The 16866-nt window shown below is 37.7% G+C and overlaps 1 protein-coding gene across 4 annotated transcripts in view; it reads left to right on the forward strand.

Annotated features, from left to right (window-relative positions):
• LOC140742078 (tudor domain-containing protein 7-like) overlaps window positions 1-16866 on the forward strand; it is a 157506-nt gene that overhangs the window by 13340 nt on the left and 127300 nt on the right. For 3 of the 4 annotated variants that reach the window (XM_073072902.1, XM_073072915.1, XM_073072918.1), the window contains exons 2-4: window positions 3781-4003; window positions 6480-6627; window positions 14538-14754. In XM_073072902.1, the coding sequence (XP_072929003.1) occupies window positions 3781-4003; window positions 6480-6627; window positions 14538-14754 (588 nt within the window). The remainder of the gene's footprint in view (window positions 1-3780; window positions 4004-6479; window positions 6628-14537; window positions 14755-16866) is intronic. The other variant, XM_073072910.1, reaches the window with a different exon arrangement.

Consider the following 16866-nt stretch of genomic DNA (forward strand, 5'->3'; position numbering starts at 1 on the left):
CTAAATGGGGAGAAGATTTAAAAATCAGAGGTTCAAAGAGATTTGGGAGTACTTGTGCAGGTTTCCATAAAGTTTAACTGCAGGTGGTAAGGAAGGTCATACAAAGTTCCCATTCTTTTCAAGAGGTCTAGAATACAAGAGTAAGGATGTGATCCTGAGGTTTTACTGTATGAGGCAGAGGTGTCGAACTCAATTGCACATGGGGCCAAAACTCAAAGCACACTTTAGGTCGCGGGCCGAACAGGATAAACATTTATTGAACACACTAAAACTAAACATTTTTTGAAAATAAATATGAATAAAAACAGACAGGAATATTATTCCAGAAAAAATAAACTAAAACTTTAAATAACTTAAATATTTTGCTCTCCATAAAAATATCTCCTGTCAGTATTATACAAGTTAGAAATATGAGCATGCTGCAAAAAAACCCTGAAAATATAAATAAAATTTGTGCTTTTCAGCAAAAGTTAAAACAACAACAAATCAAAACACTCAGTTTTCTTTGCTCTTATGCCGTTTTGTCAGAGCTGGATGCTTGGCATCTTGGCAATAAGTTCCTTTAGGTTTGGTGTAAGGTTCTGTGTTGTGGTGATTCTCAGGATGGACTGCAGGTGTTCATCAGTGCGACGACTCCTGTGTGATGTTTTGTTAATCTTCATCACTGAGAAAAGCTTCTCACACAGATATGTGCTACCAAACATGCACAAGGTTCGAGCGGCATGTAGACGGAGCTGAGGCATTGCTTCAGGAATGGAGTGAATAAACTGTACGGGCCCTGCAGTGTCGTACTTTGCCTTTAGTGTCCCATTACACTGCAGCTCTATCAGCTCCATCTGAATCTGTACAGGTGCAGTTTCCACGTCGACGGCAAATGGGTTGCGAAGCAGCTTGAAATTAATTTTTTGTGCTTCAAAGTCACCAAAGCGCTGTGTGAACTCAGTGCGAAGAATAGCGTTGTATACAGCAACAGAAGCTTGACGCGGGAATGTTCCCGGGTAGCCTATCAGCAGCTGTTGCGCTGCATTATGGGATCTGTAGTTTGTGTGTTATCAGCGCTTCATATCGCCGGGCCATTAATAATTAAAGTAATAGATCTATCTAAAATGATCTCGCGGGCTGGATATGGCCCGCGGGCCTTGTGTTTGACACCTATGATATAAGGCATAGTGAGGCTGCACCTGGAGTTTTGTGAGCAGTTTTCTGCCCCTTAAGGATATGCTAGCTTTGGAGAGGGTCCAGAGGAGGTTCACAAGAATGATTCTGGGAATGAAATGGTTAATGTTTGAGGAGCTTTTGATGGCTCTTGACCTGTAATTCCTGGCGTTCAGAAGAAACCTATCAAATATTGGAAGTGTTAGAGTGATTTTTGGGTTTAGGTCATTCACACAGGCTACGCCACCGGATAAATCCATAACTGAAGCTTTTTCTCTTCATTTTTGCCATCCGTCCATACTAAAACGGCGTTTTCGTTCCCCGAAACTGGAGCTTTTCAGAAATGCTTTCCAAGGTGTGTATTTTTGAAAACACCGATTCGGCAGATCAGTGTGGACGGGGTAACCGGAGAAATCTGAAAACGCTGGCAGACGGCAGCGCGCCATTTCATTGTTTTCTTGAACACAACCTAACAATTTCAGAACAGGCGGCAACGAGACTGAAGCCAGAAGAGTTAGAAATGTACTCACCAAATACTTTGACACATAACTTACTGAATAAATAAGTATACTCACTTTGCCTTGTTTTCTGTCCTTGCTCGTATGAAGGTGGTTTACCTACTTATGCAAGTACTTCTATGACAATAAATGTGTAACAGCCTAATGTAACATTGTATGGAAATACAAGATAACACTGATGCAGATATGTTTTACATATTTAACAAGGAGCTTTATTAATGCAACAGAGTTAGTCAGTTTTTCAGTGTTTGTCATCAGCCGGGTCATACTGCCCGTGAGTTCCCTGTCGGTTGCCTCCATACGCTTCAGTATTTGTTTTTTTTTACTTTTAAGTTCTCCTGTGCGAGAGCCAACAGCTGCCCGTCGTTTAAGTTTTTCTAGTCTGTAACTGAACAAACACGCACCATCTTCCACGACAAGATTCGACACCAAACATGTCGATTGTTTTCGGTAGATGTGTCCTGCGCATGCGCAGTAGGAGAAGATTCGCTGAAATCTCCATTTCAATGTGGACAGAGATATTTTTAAAAACGCATGGTGTAGATGCCTATCGCTTTTACATAAAACTGGTGTTTTCAAAATTATCTGGTCTAGTGTGGATAATAGCCTTAGCAAATGGCTTTGGCCACCAGTCTTCTGAGTTCCTTGACAATTTTTAGTTTGTAACAATTTCCTAAAGGCTGTGAATCCCAGTCCATTTGTAACAATGCAAACACGAGGAAATCTGTAGATGCTGGAAATTTAAGCAACACACAAAATGCTGGTGGAACGCAGCAGGCGAGGCATCATCTATAGGAAGAAGCACAGTTGACGTAGCGGGCCGATACCCTTCATCAGGCATCTTTTACTATCTTTTCTTTCAGTTAGTCCTGATGAAGGTTTCGGCCTGAAACATTGACTGTGCCATTTGTAACAATGCATTTCCGAAAAGCTGTGAATACTGGAATACCAGTCCAGACGCTGCTGGTGCCTGTGGGTTGGATGTATTCGGGAGGTGTGAAGTTTGTATGTAGTTTCAAAAGGAAGCATTGTCTATACTTCGTAAATATGGAATTGTTGTGTGTGTGTGAAATAAATATCGAGCCCCATGTTGGGCAGCAGACTTTTCCACCGAAAGCATCTGGTATAATATGATGCTTGCTGTACCTTGTTTTGTTGAATAAAGAAGCTGCTTTGTATCTACCAGTCACTCCGGTGATTTCATTCACGCCACAACATGAAGTCCAAGATAGTGTGGTTGTGGAGACTGTTTCCTATAGTGGGTGAATCTAGGAGCAGAGGGCACAGCCTCAGAATAGAGGGATGATGTCCATTTAGAATAGCGATGAGGAATTTCTTTAACCAGAGGGTCGTGAATCTGGAATTCTCTGCTGTGGATGCCAAGTCATTGAGTATATTTAAAGCAGAGGTTGATAGGTTCTGGATTAGTCAGGGCATCAAAGGTTATACAGAGGAGGCGGGAGAATAACATTGACAGCAATAATAAATCAGCCATGATGGAATGGTGGAGAAGAATCCATGAGCCAAGTGGCCTAATTCTGCTCTTATATCTTATGGTTTAATTAACAGTCAACATTTCGGGCCGGGACACGTCATTGTTCCTGATGAAGAGTCTTGCCTGAAATGTCGACTGTTTATTCATTTCTGTGGATGCTGCCTGACCTGCTGAGTTCCTCCACCATTTTCTGTGTGTTGCTCTGGATTTCTAGCATCTGCAAAATCTCTTGTGTTTATAATTTATGCTATCCATAATACCACAACTCCAGACTGATCCCTAACATGCTCAAATAAATTGATGCACAGGTGCGATGAAATACTTACTTTCACTAGTGGCATATAAGCAACATTCACAAGGGAACATGTAAATTAACTAGGTTATAAACAGTTTTAAGTATTTTCCTGGTCCATGCCAGCTTTTTTTTGAATCTCGTGTGTATTGTGTAGAGCCTCAGGATAGCATTTCAAGGGTTATTGCCAATTTTTTTTGTGCGTGCAAAGTAAAATGACCGATGGCTTTAATTTTAATGGTATCTTTCATTTAATTCAAAATCCTTTTGATGAGAATTTGTACATGCAATATGCATTTTACATCCTTTTTGCTCTTTAGCAGGGTAAAGATGTCAGAAGCAGAAAAAGACCTGGTGGCTAAGATGCTGCGAGCGGTACTGCAGTCAAGCAAAGATGGTGTGGCTTTCACAAGACTGCAAGATGAATATAAGCAACTCACAGGTGAAGTGATCCCTCATAAACAGCTTGGATTTCCCACCCTTGAGAACTACTTGAAAAGCATCCCCTCGGTTGTGAGGTGTAGAGTTAATAAAAATGGAGAGGTAAGACATGAATTGAAAGTTATCATTACAGTTGAGTCTGTATTATCCCTACCCCTGAGTCTCATTAATTTTCCAGACTTGCATGTTTAATTCTGTAGCACATTTCTACTAATTTACAAGGAATTTGCTTGTGCTGGGCTACTTTCCATTTGTCGTGTATGTTGCTCAGATACTAGATGATTTGTTGGAATGGGTATCTTGGATGAGGATCCATTATCATTCTTTTCCATCTTTGTGTGTATTTACATTCAGTGGCCACTTTATTAGGTACAGTAATGAAACTCTGTGTGGTCTTTTGCTGCTGTAGCCCATCCACATCAAGGCTTGACAGGTTGTGCGTTCATACACGTTCTTCTGCACACCACTGTTGTAGCGCGTGGTTAATTGAGTTACTGTTGCTTTCCTGTCAGGTTTGGCCATTCTCTTCTGACTTCTCTTGTTAACAATGCGTTTTCACCCACACACAGACAGGTTTTTCCACACCATTTTCTGTAAACTCTAGAAACTGCTCTGCGTGTAAATTCCAGGAGGTCCGCAGTTTCTGAGACGCTCAAACCACGCATCTGGCACAAACAATCATTCCATGGTCAGAGTCACTTGGATCACATTTCTTTCCCCATTCTGATGTTCTGAACACAACTGAAACTCTTTTACCATGTCTGAAAACTTTTTTGCATTGAGTTGCTGCCACATGATGTGATTAGATATTTGCATTATGTTATGGGTTGTTGCAGTAATGTAGTGATTAGCATGACACGATTATAGCTTGGGATGTTGGGACTGAGTTCAATTCTGGTGTCCTCTGTAAGAAATTTTGTATGTCCTTTATTTTCCAGCTGTGGTCAATTAATGGCAGGAATATGATATGATTGCTCAGGATGCTTCATGAACATGTACTCTGTACTAACTACACACAGCTCGGAAGTTGAATCTCTTTCTAATGATTGTGATGTAAAAATTCAATATTCAAAGTACATTTATTATCAAAGTATGTGTGCAGTATACAACCCTGACATTCGTCTCTCCACAGACAGCACAAAATAAACCATGGAACCTGTTCAAAGAACAGAACTACAAAAGAAGCAACAAAATATACTTTATTTTAGTCTTCATCTGGGGGATTTAAGTAGTGGGATTCATTTATCCCTTTGAGAATTTAACTCTTAGATTTTTATTGATTGGAGTTTTTCCAGAGTGGAGCCTCTGCCTCTTCATCTTCAGATGCACCACTGCCTGCACTAAATGTGATTTATCTTTATCAGACTGAATTTGAGTACATTGCATTTGTGTTGGTGAGACTCTGTGTGAGATTATCACAATAGTGCACACATGATTAAGCTGCTGGAGATTCTGGTCACATAACAAGCAGACATTTCTCTTATTCAGATCTCAAAGTACATCAAGTTTTTCCACTTCAGAATAACGATAGCAGCAGATGATTCAATAGCTCCAATGGCATTGCAGTTGTTTTGTATGACAGATGTTTCCATTCAAGTTCAAACACCTTTGTTGAGACCTAGTATTTACATGAATGGTTTAAAATCATTCTTGAGGATGGATAGATACCCAGACACCCAAAATTGCTGTTGAGAAGACTGGCTCCCAGAGTACACAAACATCCTAATTATAGATATAGGAAATGTGCCTAGGGACATGCTTGATGAGTGAAATGACAAAATGACTTATTTGGTGTCTGGTTTGATGTAGGCCAATAATGTAGGCTTAACTATGTGGGTAAGTAAGTTCAAGTACTGATGTGACAAATTATGTTGAGTCAAATGACCTCAGTGAGTGCTATGGTAAATTTACTTTGGTATCAGTAACCTCAAGCAGACACCAATTTGGGTTAGCTTTGGCTTAAGCTATCTCATTACAGCAGTTTATTGATGTTTTGTTGGTAGGTTTGTGTGTAAAATGGCATTTGACTAAAATTCTGAAGAGCATCCATCACTGTGGAATGATGTTCAACAATGAATCTTTCAAGAGAAGGGTGTTGAAAAATTCAAAAGAAGAAAGAAAATAACCAGAACTAAATTACCTTAATAACTTAAATGTTTAGTCAGTCAAAATATCTTAATTTGAAACCAGTGAGTGGTACACTAAATAAATGGAGGTATTAGCTGCGACTCATCTAGCTGTATTTGACTTTAGGAACAATGCTCACTTTAGTTAAGTTGTAGGATTTTTGTTGTCTGTTAAGCTTTACAAAAATGAATGATAATTGGGTTCTTTAACAGCTGTCGTCTGGGGTGGATTCCACAAAGGGTTTTGAACAAAATGTATTTCTGTATTACAAAACCAAATTAAGTAGGGGCTTAACAATGGATTTATGATGTGGGAGAATGTTGACTCGTGCATGGGACTGCTGGATTGTTCAAAATATTTGTGAAAAGTATAGACGCATTTGGTTTCATTTCTAGAAACATTAATCAAATCATTAAGAGAAAATGTCAGCTAAAACTTATTTTATCCACAGGTGATTTGCTTTGCTACTGTAAACAATGATACTGCACATATTGCTAAATTAGTAGCTCGCCAGAGAAGTCCTAAGAAGAAACATGGTGGACAAACATTGGTAAATTCGCAATTACGATTAAAACGTGCCTTACCAGCCATGCAAGTAGGTAAGTCAACATCAGTTATTTCAATGTTTTAGTGAGTGACAACTGTTCTGTGTAGTCGCAAGCTAGATTTTTGAAGATATTTGATGACACTAATTCCATCTTAGTCTCCAGCAATCCAAACACCAAAGTTGCCCTTCTAGTGTGAAAACCTATTCATAAAAAAGGCAATCCAATATGTATGTTTCATGGATGCATTTAACTAATGTGTGCCTGTTGTGGATTTAGATTTTCATTTTTGAGTTGAGGCCAGATTTGAAAATGATCTATTTTGCATGGCTGTTGTTCTGACGTGACACATGGATGGTGAACCCACCCAAAGGTTTTGGATCACTATGCTTAAAAATGAAACTTCGTTTATGGCACAGAGGCAAATGAACCTGTGTTTAGCTAGAATTTTTCACAAGTTGAAGATGCCCAGTGTTTCAAGGCTACTGTTGTATCTCATTCATTTTCCGGAGTCTATCTGGTAGATTTGCTACTGTAAATCTTGTAATTTCTGCACAGGCTGTGAATTTCTTACATCATATAAACTAATACTCTGTTGCTTTTACTAGTCTAATAAAGCATTTAAGATCTGAACACCAATTGCTGGAGGGACTCAGCAGGCCAGGCAGCTCAGAGTACAGTTGTCGTTTTGGGCCGAGACCTGTCAGCAGTCCTGATGAAAGGTCTCTGCCTGAATGTCGACGACTCTTTTCCATAGATGCTGTCTGGCCTGCTGAGTCCCTCCAGCATTTTGTGTGTGTTGCTTGAATTTCCGGCATCTACAGATTTTCTCTTGTTTGTGATTTAGATCCAAATGCTATCAGCTTGTTATCTAGAAGTAGAGCTGCTACAATTTCTTTTACATCGAAAAAAGCCTTCTTTCCCTCCTTTTGTTCTGTTGTGGATCGTATGTACACATTTCTCAAGTAACCACTGACATTCACTTTTTAAAAGTGGTCTTGGAGTTGCTATAACTCTGATTTGTAAAGGATAAAATAATTTTTATATATTGGATAATCAAAAAATATAGATGCTAGAAATCTAGAGTAAAATGGAATATGCTGGAAATGCCTAACAGGTTATGCTGCATCTGTGGGAAGAGTAACAGCTGATATTTCAGGTTGCAGATCCTTTGTCAGATCTGGGAAGGAGATGAACCTCATTAAGCTGGAAGGAATATCGGGAGGGAGGATAAAACTGGAGGGAGGGGACAATGGATATAAACTGTAAACAAGATTAACTGATCGATGAGTTAATGAAGAAGTTGGTGATGGATTTTTCTAGACATTGCTTCACTCTTTTTTTGTAAGTTGATACATCTTTCAGTTTTTCACTTGAATTCAGCCTATTTTTCACCAAAACCTCATGGAGATAATGATTACTTCCACAGACCCCGATGTCATCTGCTGTGTCCACCTTTGCGCCTATTATTGGTTTTTCTACGTTTTATTCTGAATTACAACTTGGTTTACTCTGATTCTAAAAGATGGACATTGCCTCTTTTGTCTTTAAATGATATTCAAATACTTAAAATGATATCTCATTAAACTGGAAGATCCACTTCTGGATTAAGAAGGAACACTGTTCAGTTTTGAAGTGCTTAAAGAAAAACACTTATTAGAAAAACAAGATTTTTTTAATTGGTATTTACAGATGCGGCAATATGTTAATAAGACGTTTAAAAATGTAACCAAGGCAAATACATGCTTGATAGAGCTCTTTAGAAAAGCATATAATTCAGGTGATGGTAGTAGAATCATTTCAAGCATGTATAAGGGGTTGTCAAATCTTAAAACACATTCGACTTCATACATTAAAACAAAATGGGAGAAGGAAGGAAGGAGGGATAATTATATCTGAGGAAGAATGGACAGCAATATGGAGATATCAATGGAAGTGTACCAATTCACAGAAATGGAGGGAGTTTGGATGGAAAAACTTGATAAGATATTTTATTACACCCTCTCAGAAATCCCATTATGATGGTAACCTCCCTGTTTGCTGGAGAAATTGTGGAAATCAAAATGCAAATCATTATCATAATTTTAACTATTGGAGGGGGATACACAATGCCCTACAAGACTTCTTTAAATGTGAAATACCCTTGGAGAGTAAGACCATATATTTTGGATATATACCTCAAGAATGGTTGAAAAGAGATAAATATTTAATGAATACACTGTTGGTGGCTGGTAAAAAGACTCTTACTAGGAAATGGTTATCACAGGAGAGCCCAACTTTAAATACATGGATGGAAATTACAATGGACATTTACAAAATGGAGAAGATAACAGCAGCTGTTAATCATAAGCTGGAAGAATTTGATTCATACTGGGAAAAATGGTTTAACTACATAATGCCTCATAGGCCTGATTTTGTTCTCACAAATCAATGAATCTGTTGTAAAAAAAAGATCACTCCCTACTTGTACATAGTTCTTTCCTTTTGCTTGTTTTTTTCTTTCCACTCTTTTCTATAAGTGTATAGTTAAATACTTTGTGGAGATTTTGTGATATATATGATTATATGATATGTATGTACAATGTCTGAAATACATCTTATATGGAAATGTTTGTTTGATGAACTTCAATATTAAAATAAATTACAAAAAAATTACTTAAAGATGCCAATGCTAATGATTTTTTTCTGAAATTAACATATTTGAATCTTGGATACTAGATTATGCAGATGCTGGAAACTTGAACAACACACACCAAATGCTGGAGAAACTCAGTAATATGGGTTTCGGCTCAAAACATTGACTGTTGTAGATGCTGCCTGACTCAGAGTTCCTCCAGCATTTTGTGTGTGTTATGCAAGCAGAAAATTGAGATCTACAGTAGATACAAAGGAGCATAGATTTAACAGATTACCAGAGTACACATCATTTCCACAATCAGTGGATGGAACCAGAAGGTCTCTGCTCAAGATGAATGTTAGTTTTAAGAATAAAGGATAAAGATTCCAGTTAGTGTGGACATCAGGTGGAATGAAGCCAAGCCCAGAAAAAAAATATAGTTGAGGTGGAAGCACCGTAGGGCACATAACAACTTTTCAGGCTATTATACCTTTCTGCTCTAATTGTTGGTTCTTCTGCAAACTTTTTTTTGCTCAATTGGGACTGGGTTTTACTTCAATTAATAGTAATATAAATACTCAGTGCACCAAGTCCATTTTGTTAAGCATTCTGGGTGCAGCATTTAGAAAAGCTTTGCTTTTGGAATTCATTTCTGAATTGCCATGTTACATTCAATTTTGTTACCTTTCCCCATCTCGTGATTTACTGTGATCATCTGTAGTTTTCAATTTCTTTGTAGAATATATAATTAACTCCTTTCAATGTTTATCCCTTATGATCTGAGTCATTCCAAATTGTAGAATTCTGTGAATTAAAACTCTGGTATTTAAAATAAAACTGAAATGCTCAACAGGTCAGGCAGCATCTGTGGTGACAGAAACAGTCTCTATTCCTGAATCTGATGACGAAGGGTCTTCAACATGAAATATTACGCCTAATCTGCGTGTTTCCAGCATTGCCAGATGTTTCATAGTTTTACTACTGTTACGAATGATGAACAACTCTGATGGGCAGAAGGGTGCAAAGTCCCCCCCTTTTTGAGAATTGCAAAATCGCTCTTATTTTGGGTCTGATACCAAGGAAATGAGAGAGATTAACAGCAAAAGGCAGTTGTTATTGACAATGCTCATGAAAAATTAATGAGAGAGGCCCACAGGTTGGAATGTCTCCTATTGACAAAAAAGAGAGATTACTACTATTGTCTCATGGAGAAGGATTGTTTATTGAGTACTGTTCTATTCATTGAAACCCCTTGGGGCAACCAGAGGGGACTGGTTTGATGGGTTGCATCATCCCAACCTGATTGACACCTGAGACTCCGTGAGTGAGGATAAAAGTAGGGTCTGGGGAACACCCCTTAGACGCACCAGGAGAGACACTACGAGACCGGTGGGGGCTTGTGTGCGTGTGTCCACCCTTGCCTGGGTGACGAGTCCGCCACGGAAGAACGGTCCAGCTAAAGGACGGAGGGGTCATACGTGAATGGCCACAACAACAACGCATTGACAGATCAAGATCGTAAAGGAAAGTCGGCAAGTCAATAGCTGTTACTCTCTCCCTCTCCCTCGCCCTCGCCTGCCAACAATTGCAACACAGCGACCAACAACTACCGGAGCCTGCATGAACTGAACTGAACTTTATATTTCCATCGGACAATTCATTATCCCCTAGACAATGATAGAGCTTATTTCTTGTTGATTATTATTATACCCACACTTTTAGGTTTAGTATTGATGACATATATTTGTATATTTGCATTGATATTATTTTTGTGTATTTTTACTAATAAATACTGTTAAAAATAGTATCATCAGACTTCAATGGATACTCCTATCTTTGCTGGTAAGATACCCAGTTACGGGATTCGTAACACTACCTATATGTTGCTAGTATACCTTTGTTTGAAATTGTTCATTTTGGGCACCTACCTTTTATTTATAGTATAAGTGGAGTGTTATAATGTCACTTTCTACTCCTGTAAATTCTTAGTCTGCATTTGCCACATTTGGGCTCAACTCTCTTATTGAAGATGATTATAGTGGGATTCCTCAGAGTTCCATTGTTGTGTCCTTTTTTCCCCTGGATGTGGCTAATGAGATTGTGGACATGTGACTGAAATTTTAAAATTCAGTAGGGATGCTGCCTGCTCCCGAGTCTTTATCTGCTGCATGACACTGCCCTCCACAATGAAGGAAAATGTTAACCAATTCCTGAATCTCAAGAGCTACGGTACTTCTTGTCAAAGTCCGATTTATAACCTTTGCTCATGATCTTGATGTAACACATAACTGGTGGTCTGCCTTAGCAGTGGTCCCTACCGGCTTATCTGTTCTTGAGAGCGTTTATTTGTCGTACTGTATTTGGAAAAGTCTCCAAATGTACCAGAAGAATAAGCTAACTAAAGTGATTGTGCACTTCCAAGCCAGCATCCCAGTATTGATTCTTTAATTGTACTCATTTGGCTTTCTTGAGTGGCCACATTGGTTGCCTGCTCAAACCAGACTCCCAAAGCAGGCCTTTTGAGGACAGAATGGAAAAGAGATGAATGGAGGAAAAAATTCAAAAATCATTGAGGAGGAAAATGCACTGTTCCCACTAACTCTGGAAATCACTGACACAGCACTCAACGGAAGAACAATGTTTGCGATTATATTGAGAACCTTGAGTCTGCATCAGGAACGGGCAGACTTTGCAAAAATGACAGATTAAGTGCCACTAGCTTGTCTTATCAGGTACATCTTATCCCACCTGTGAAGGAGTCTGTCATGTTTGGCTTCTGTTAGTTACCTTGAAATCCACAAAACTGGAGTGGTGGAAGTAAGTCTGCTGATCCTAAGAGTCTATCAAAGAAGAAAATAATAATATTTGATTTGATCATTAATTTAACTTGTTAAAGTCTCTGTTCATCTGTCCACTATAAGAAAAACACTCAACAAGAATGGTATTCATGGAAGGACACCCTGGAAGAAACCATTGCTGTCCAAAAAATAAACATTGCTGCGCGTCTCAAGTTTGCAAAAGACCACCTGGATGTTTCACAACTCTTCTGTGACAGTGTTCTGTGGACAGATGAGACAAAAGTAGAATTTTTTGGCAGAAATATACACCAATATGTTTGGAGGAAAAAGGGCACTGCACACCAACACCAAAACCTCATCCCAACTGTGAAGCTAGGTGGTTTGGGGCTGCTTTGCTGCCTTGGGGCTTGCACAATTTGCAATCGTTGAGGGAACAATGAATTCAAAATTGCATCAAGACATTTTACAGGAGAATGTCAGGGTAGCAGTCCATCACCTGAAGCTTAGTAGAAGTTGAGTGATGCAACAGGACAATGATCCAAAACACGAGTAGATCAACATTTGGTTTAAAAAGAAGAAAATCTGTGTTTTGGAATGGCCAAGTCAGAATGGCCAACTCAATTGAGATGCTGTGGCAATGCCTGAAGAGGGCTGTTCATGCAAGGTATTCCATAAATATTGATGAACTAAAACAGTTTTGTATTGAGGAATAGTCTAGAATTCCACCTTGCCATTGTGCAAATCTGATCAGCAGTTACAGGAAATGTTCGGTGGAGGTTTGCTGTTAAAGGAGGTTCTACCAGTTGTTCAATGCAAGGGTTCACTTTTTTTTTTAGCCTGGTTTGTGAGTGTTCAATAAAGACATGAAAAGCACAATTGTTTGTGTGTTACTAGTTTAGGCAGATTGTGTTTGTCTATTATTGTGACTTGGATGAAGATCAGACCGCATTTTTTTAATGAGTGATTAAAGCAGAAAGCCAGCTAATCGCAAAGGGTTCACGATTTTTTTCCTGAACTGTATGCTGTACAGTTCTGTTTCCCATCATTTAGATTAATTTTGACCATCCAAAGGATAATAAGGGTCCCCAGTGTCATGATCAACACATTTCTCTTGGCAAAAACAACCAAAGGTAGATTAATACTTTTGTCCTGTTGCTTTTGAAATAATTCCTGCAGAGTATTGTTGACCATATTTGCCTTTTACGAAAGTATTTCAAATATATTTCACTGGGAGTGTCACAATTTTTGGCCTCTCCGGATGACGGGAAAAACACCTTTATAAATTCAGGTCAGCTTCTTTCCTTCCTACATGCCATGTTTTAGAACTTGCGGTAGAAAATTACAACAATATATCAGGATTAGACTGTTAACATTGTGCTTTCTACTTCTGTGAAAATCCCACTTTAAAGTTATTAAGCCATTTGTTTTGTCTTTTTCTTTTTCAAGTCTATTCTTCTATAGTTGTCACTACTGGCTCCCTAGGTCAATCAACTTTCAAACATCACAAACATGAGGAAATCTGCAGATGCTGGAAATCCAAAGCAGCACGCACAAAATGCTGAAACTCAGCAGGTCAGGAAGCATCTGTGGAAAAGAAATACCTCTTTTCCATGGATGCAGCTTGGCTTACTAAGTTCTTCTATCTTTTAAACATAGCTGCTTTGTTTCAACTGTATACTCTGGCAATTTTTAATGTAATTTCAGCATGTTGAAGTGTAGGTGGTTTGCAAGGACATCCATCCAGGAGATAGAAGAACCTGTCTTTCAAACCATGTCCATGTCTTATTCTCCATACTTGTGCAGCTGAAGTCTCCCCCCCCCCCCCCCTCATATTTCTTGTTGATTTTTCCTGCTGATATTTTTATTCTTGTCAATTAGACTCTCTTGATGTGTTTTTTCCTATTTTGATGGCAGGTAGTCATTCATACCAAAAGATTTGATGTAATGCTTGAGGAAAATCCATTTACCTGCCATAGTTTAATCTGGTAGCATTAATTTTATTTATTTTAATTGTCCTCATTTTAGATCAGAGCTTGATCCCTATTTTGAGTATTCACTTTTGTACTTTATTAATTTCCTGAAAAGTGAATATATGCTGTTTTGTTTCCTTTCCTATGTTGTGTCCATTTTAATCTTGGTATATAAGAAAAGTTAGAACTAAATTAATTATCTTAAATTCATAACATGTATGTAAAAATACTTGCTACTAAGTGAAATTCTACATACAAGGTTCAAATTATAATGGATACCATGCATCATCACTAATTGATTCTATCTAGTGAGATCTTTTTATTAAAATTATCTGTATGGGTCTGCATTATATTTTAATACTGTCATTGCATCATTATTTTGAGGAAGGAGTAGTGGGAAGAAAGTCTCACTTTGGGTGTAATTGATTTACCTGTTGTATGTTGAGTCTCTGTTGACATTGTAACCTTACATCTGGAAATTAAATTTATCACTTTCTGTGTATATTTGATTTGTATAATAAGTCTGTCTATTTAAGATCTATAGATACATTTTTTAAATGTGCCCTTCTTATTCCACAGGAAAACCTAAGGAAACATTAAGACAACCAGATTACTCTAACCAGCCAGGAAAGGGGACCTGGAAGACAAATAGTGTTACAAGAGGAAAAGGAAGCATGCAAGGAACAATGGCTGGCTTGGGAAGAGAGGTGCCTTCAGATTTCAAAGTACATGCAACAGTTTTTGGTGTACCCAAGGATACTTCAATTCGTAAGCCTCTATCTGCTGCCGTCAATAGGTAATTTGGCATGCAGTGCTTTAAAAGGAAACATAATGTACGAGACAAGGTAACAAAATGTGTAGTTTAGTGAGCCACTTCTGTGAAAATGGAAATAATTGGAGCTAGATAGTTCTTGAGGTTATTGAAGTTAAGGTAATTTTTTTTGGAATAAGTTACTAACATGAAAGTTACCTCATGATTTTTGAACGTTGATAAAAGTAGACTTTGATCAAAGTTCAAATTGATAGTGGCTGGTTTCTTAGAGTTGGTGCTTAGATAAACTAATTCTATCTGTCGTGCCCTATATTTAATCTCTATTCTTTGCTAAGCTAGTTGATGTAACTGAGGCACAAAGGTGTTATAATTGGGTTTAATATGTGGTTAGGGGAAGGATTAATTGTTGTTCATGTTCTTGATTCGCTCTCTGGTGACCTTCACTAGAAATTGTTTGAAAGGAAATAATTGCTTAATTTCTTTTTGATCATATCTGTGCTTTAGATACAGTTTTATTAGACTTGCAACATCTGTTATTTTCAGAATATGTGGTGCAACTGAATATGTGCTGTTTTTCCTTTCCTACGCTTTTTTTGGAACTTCAGATCAGCACATGAATAGGGAATTACAATGAAGACCGATGTCAATATTGATGTCAAATGAATGACTTAAAACTTGTAGCCAGTGTTTAATATCACCGACCTACAGAATACCCTGAAAAGTCTTTGTCCGCCACCAAATCGTTAGCGGCAATTTATTAGTTCCATGCCTTCTACATTCTTCTTCTTACTATGTAAGAAGTGAACTTGTTGCTTGTGAAAATGTTATGAAATGCTTGAGAGCAGAGAGAGAAACTTCAAGGTAATAGTTATTTTGGCAAGAGGCTGATATAATGGATATGGATTGGTAAATCATTGGATTTTGGGATCAATTATATCTCAGCTGAAGAGCAAGTATTTGCAAAATTCCTTTGGCATAAAGAAAGATTGTGTTAAATTGAAATAAAATATAAAGTACAAAATCCAAAATGCATGGCAGTATTCAGGGGAAAAATTTAAGAGGGGGATAAAACTGCAAAATTAAAATGCTGATTAATACAATATGTACAGTATTCAAATCTTTAGAGTACTTTTTATCTGTTAATATTTTACATGCTTGATGTGATAAATGAGCTGTGTTTGCACCATAGACAGGGACATTGTTTCATTTAGCCATATACATGTGTACTTCTGAATGACAATAAATTTGAACTACAGAAAGGTAAGTTTAAAATAACTAAAAGTTAGTATCTCCAAGGGAAAAGCAATTACATTATAGTGAAATGAAAGAATATTAAATAGGATCTTGGGTGTTTATCAGAGAGATAAACAAGGTTGGTATGTTATTGGAAGATGTTTAAAGGTAGTTAAGATAAAAAGGCAAAAGCTACTAAACCAATCAAACCTGGACAATATAGCAATACAGTACATAAAATGGATTCTGTGCAATTTGAGAGGTTAGCGTAGAGGTATTAAAGGCACCTATAACATGCTTATTAAAATGCATCATAGAAAGAAATTAACCAAAGTTCCGGCGGATAGCGAACAGCAATACAAGTGTTCAGGAAACACAAAGCATATGTTGAAACTCTGAAATAAACATACAAAATTGTGAACATCTCAACAGCTTAGGCAGTATCTACAGAGAGAACAAGAGTGAGGGCACAAATGAGCTTAAATTAGAATCAGAATTTTGAAGTATTAACTCCATTCTCTTCCTTTTGGATTCTGCCTGACCTGCTAAACATAGAATATTTTTTAAAAAGCATGAATAATTGACATAATTATCAAGAGAATAGGTTCATACTTGTTCTTGTCCTTGTCGTATGATGACCATGGCCATGACCATGATTGTTCTTGGCAAGTTTTTCTACAGAAGTGGTTTGTGATTGCCGCCTTCTGGGCAGTGTTCTGGACACAGCCCAGAAGAAGATCATAATTAACTAACCTTATTAAACTCTTTGAGGAAGTTTTAAAGTGATGGTAAGAGTAGTGTTGTAAGTTTGATACATTTTGATTTCACTGAGCTTTTCTTGGATCAATGATAGTCTTATGCTCCTAAAGAACACTTTTTTCTACTACTTTTAGGCAATTATCT

This window comes from Hemitrygon akajei, chromosome 2 (assembly GCF_048418815.1).
Source record: "Hemitrygon akajei chromosome 2, sHemAka1.3, whole genome shotgun sequence".
NCBI classification, from domain to species: domain Eukaryota; kingdom Metazoa; phylum Chordata; class Chondrichthyes; order Myliobatiformes; family Dasyatidae; genus Hemitrygon; species Hemitrygon akajei.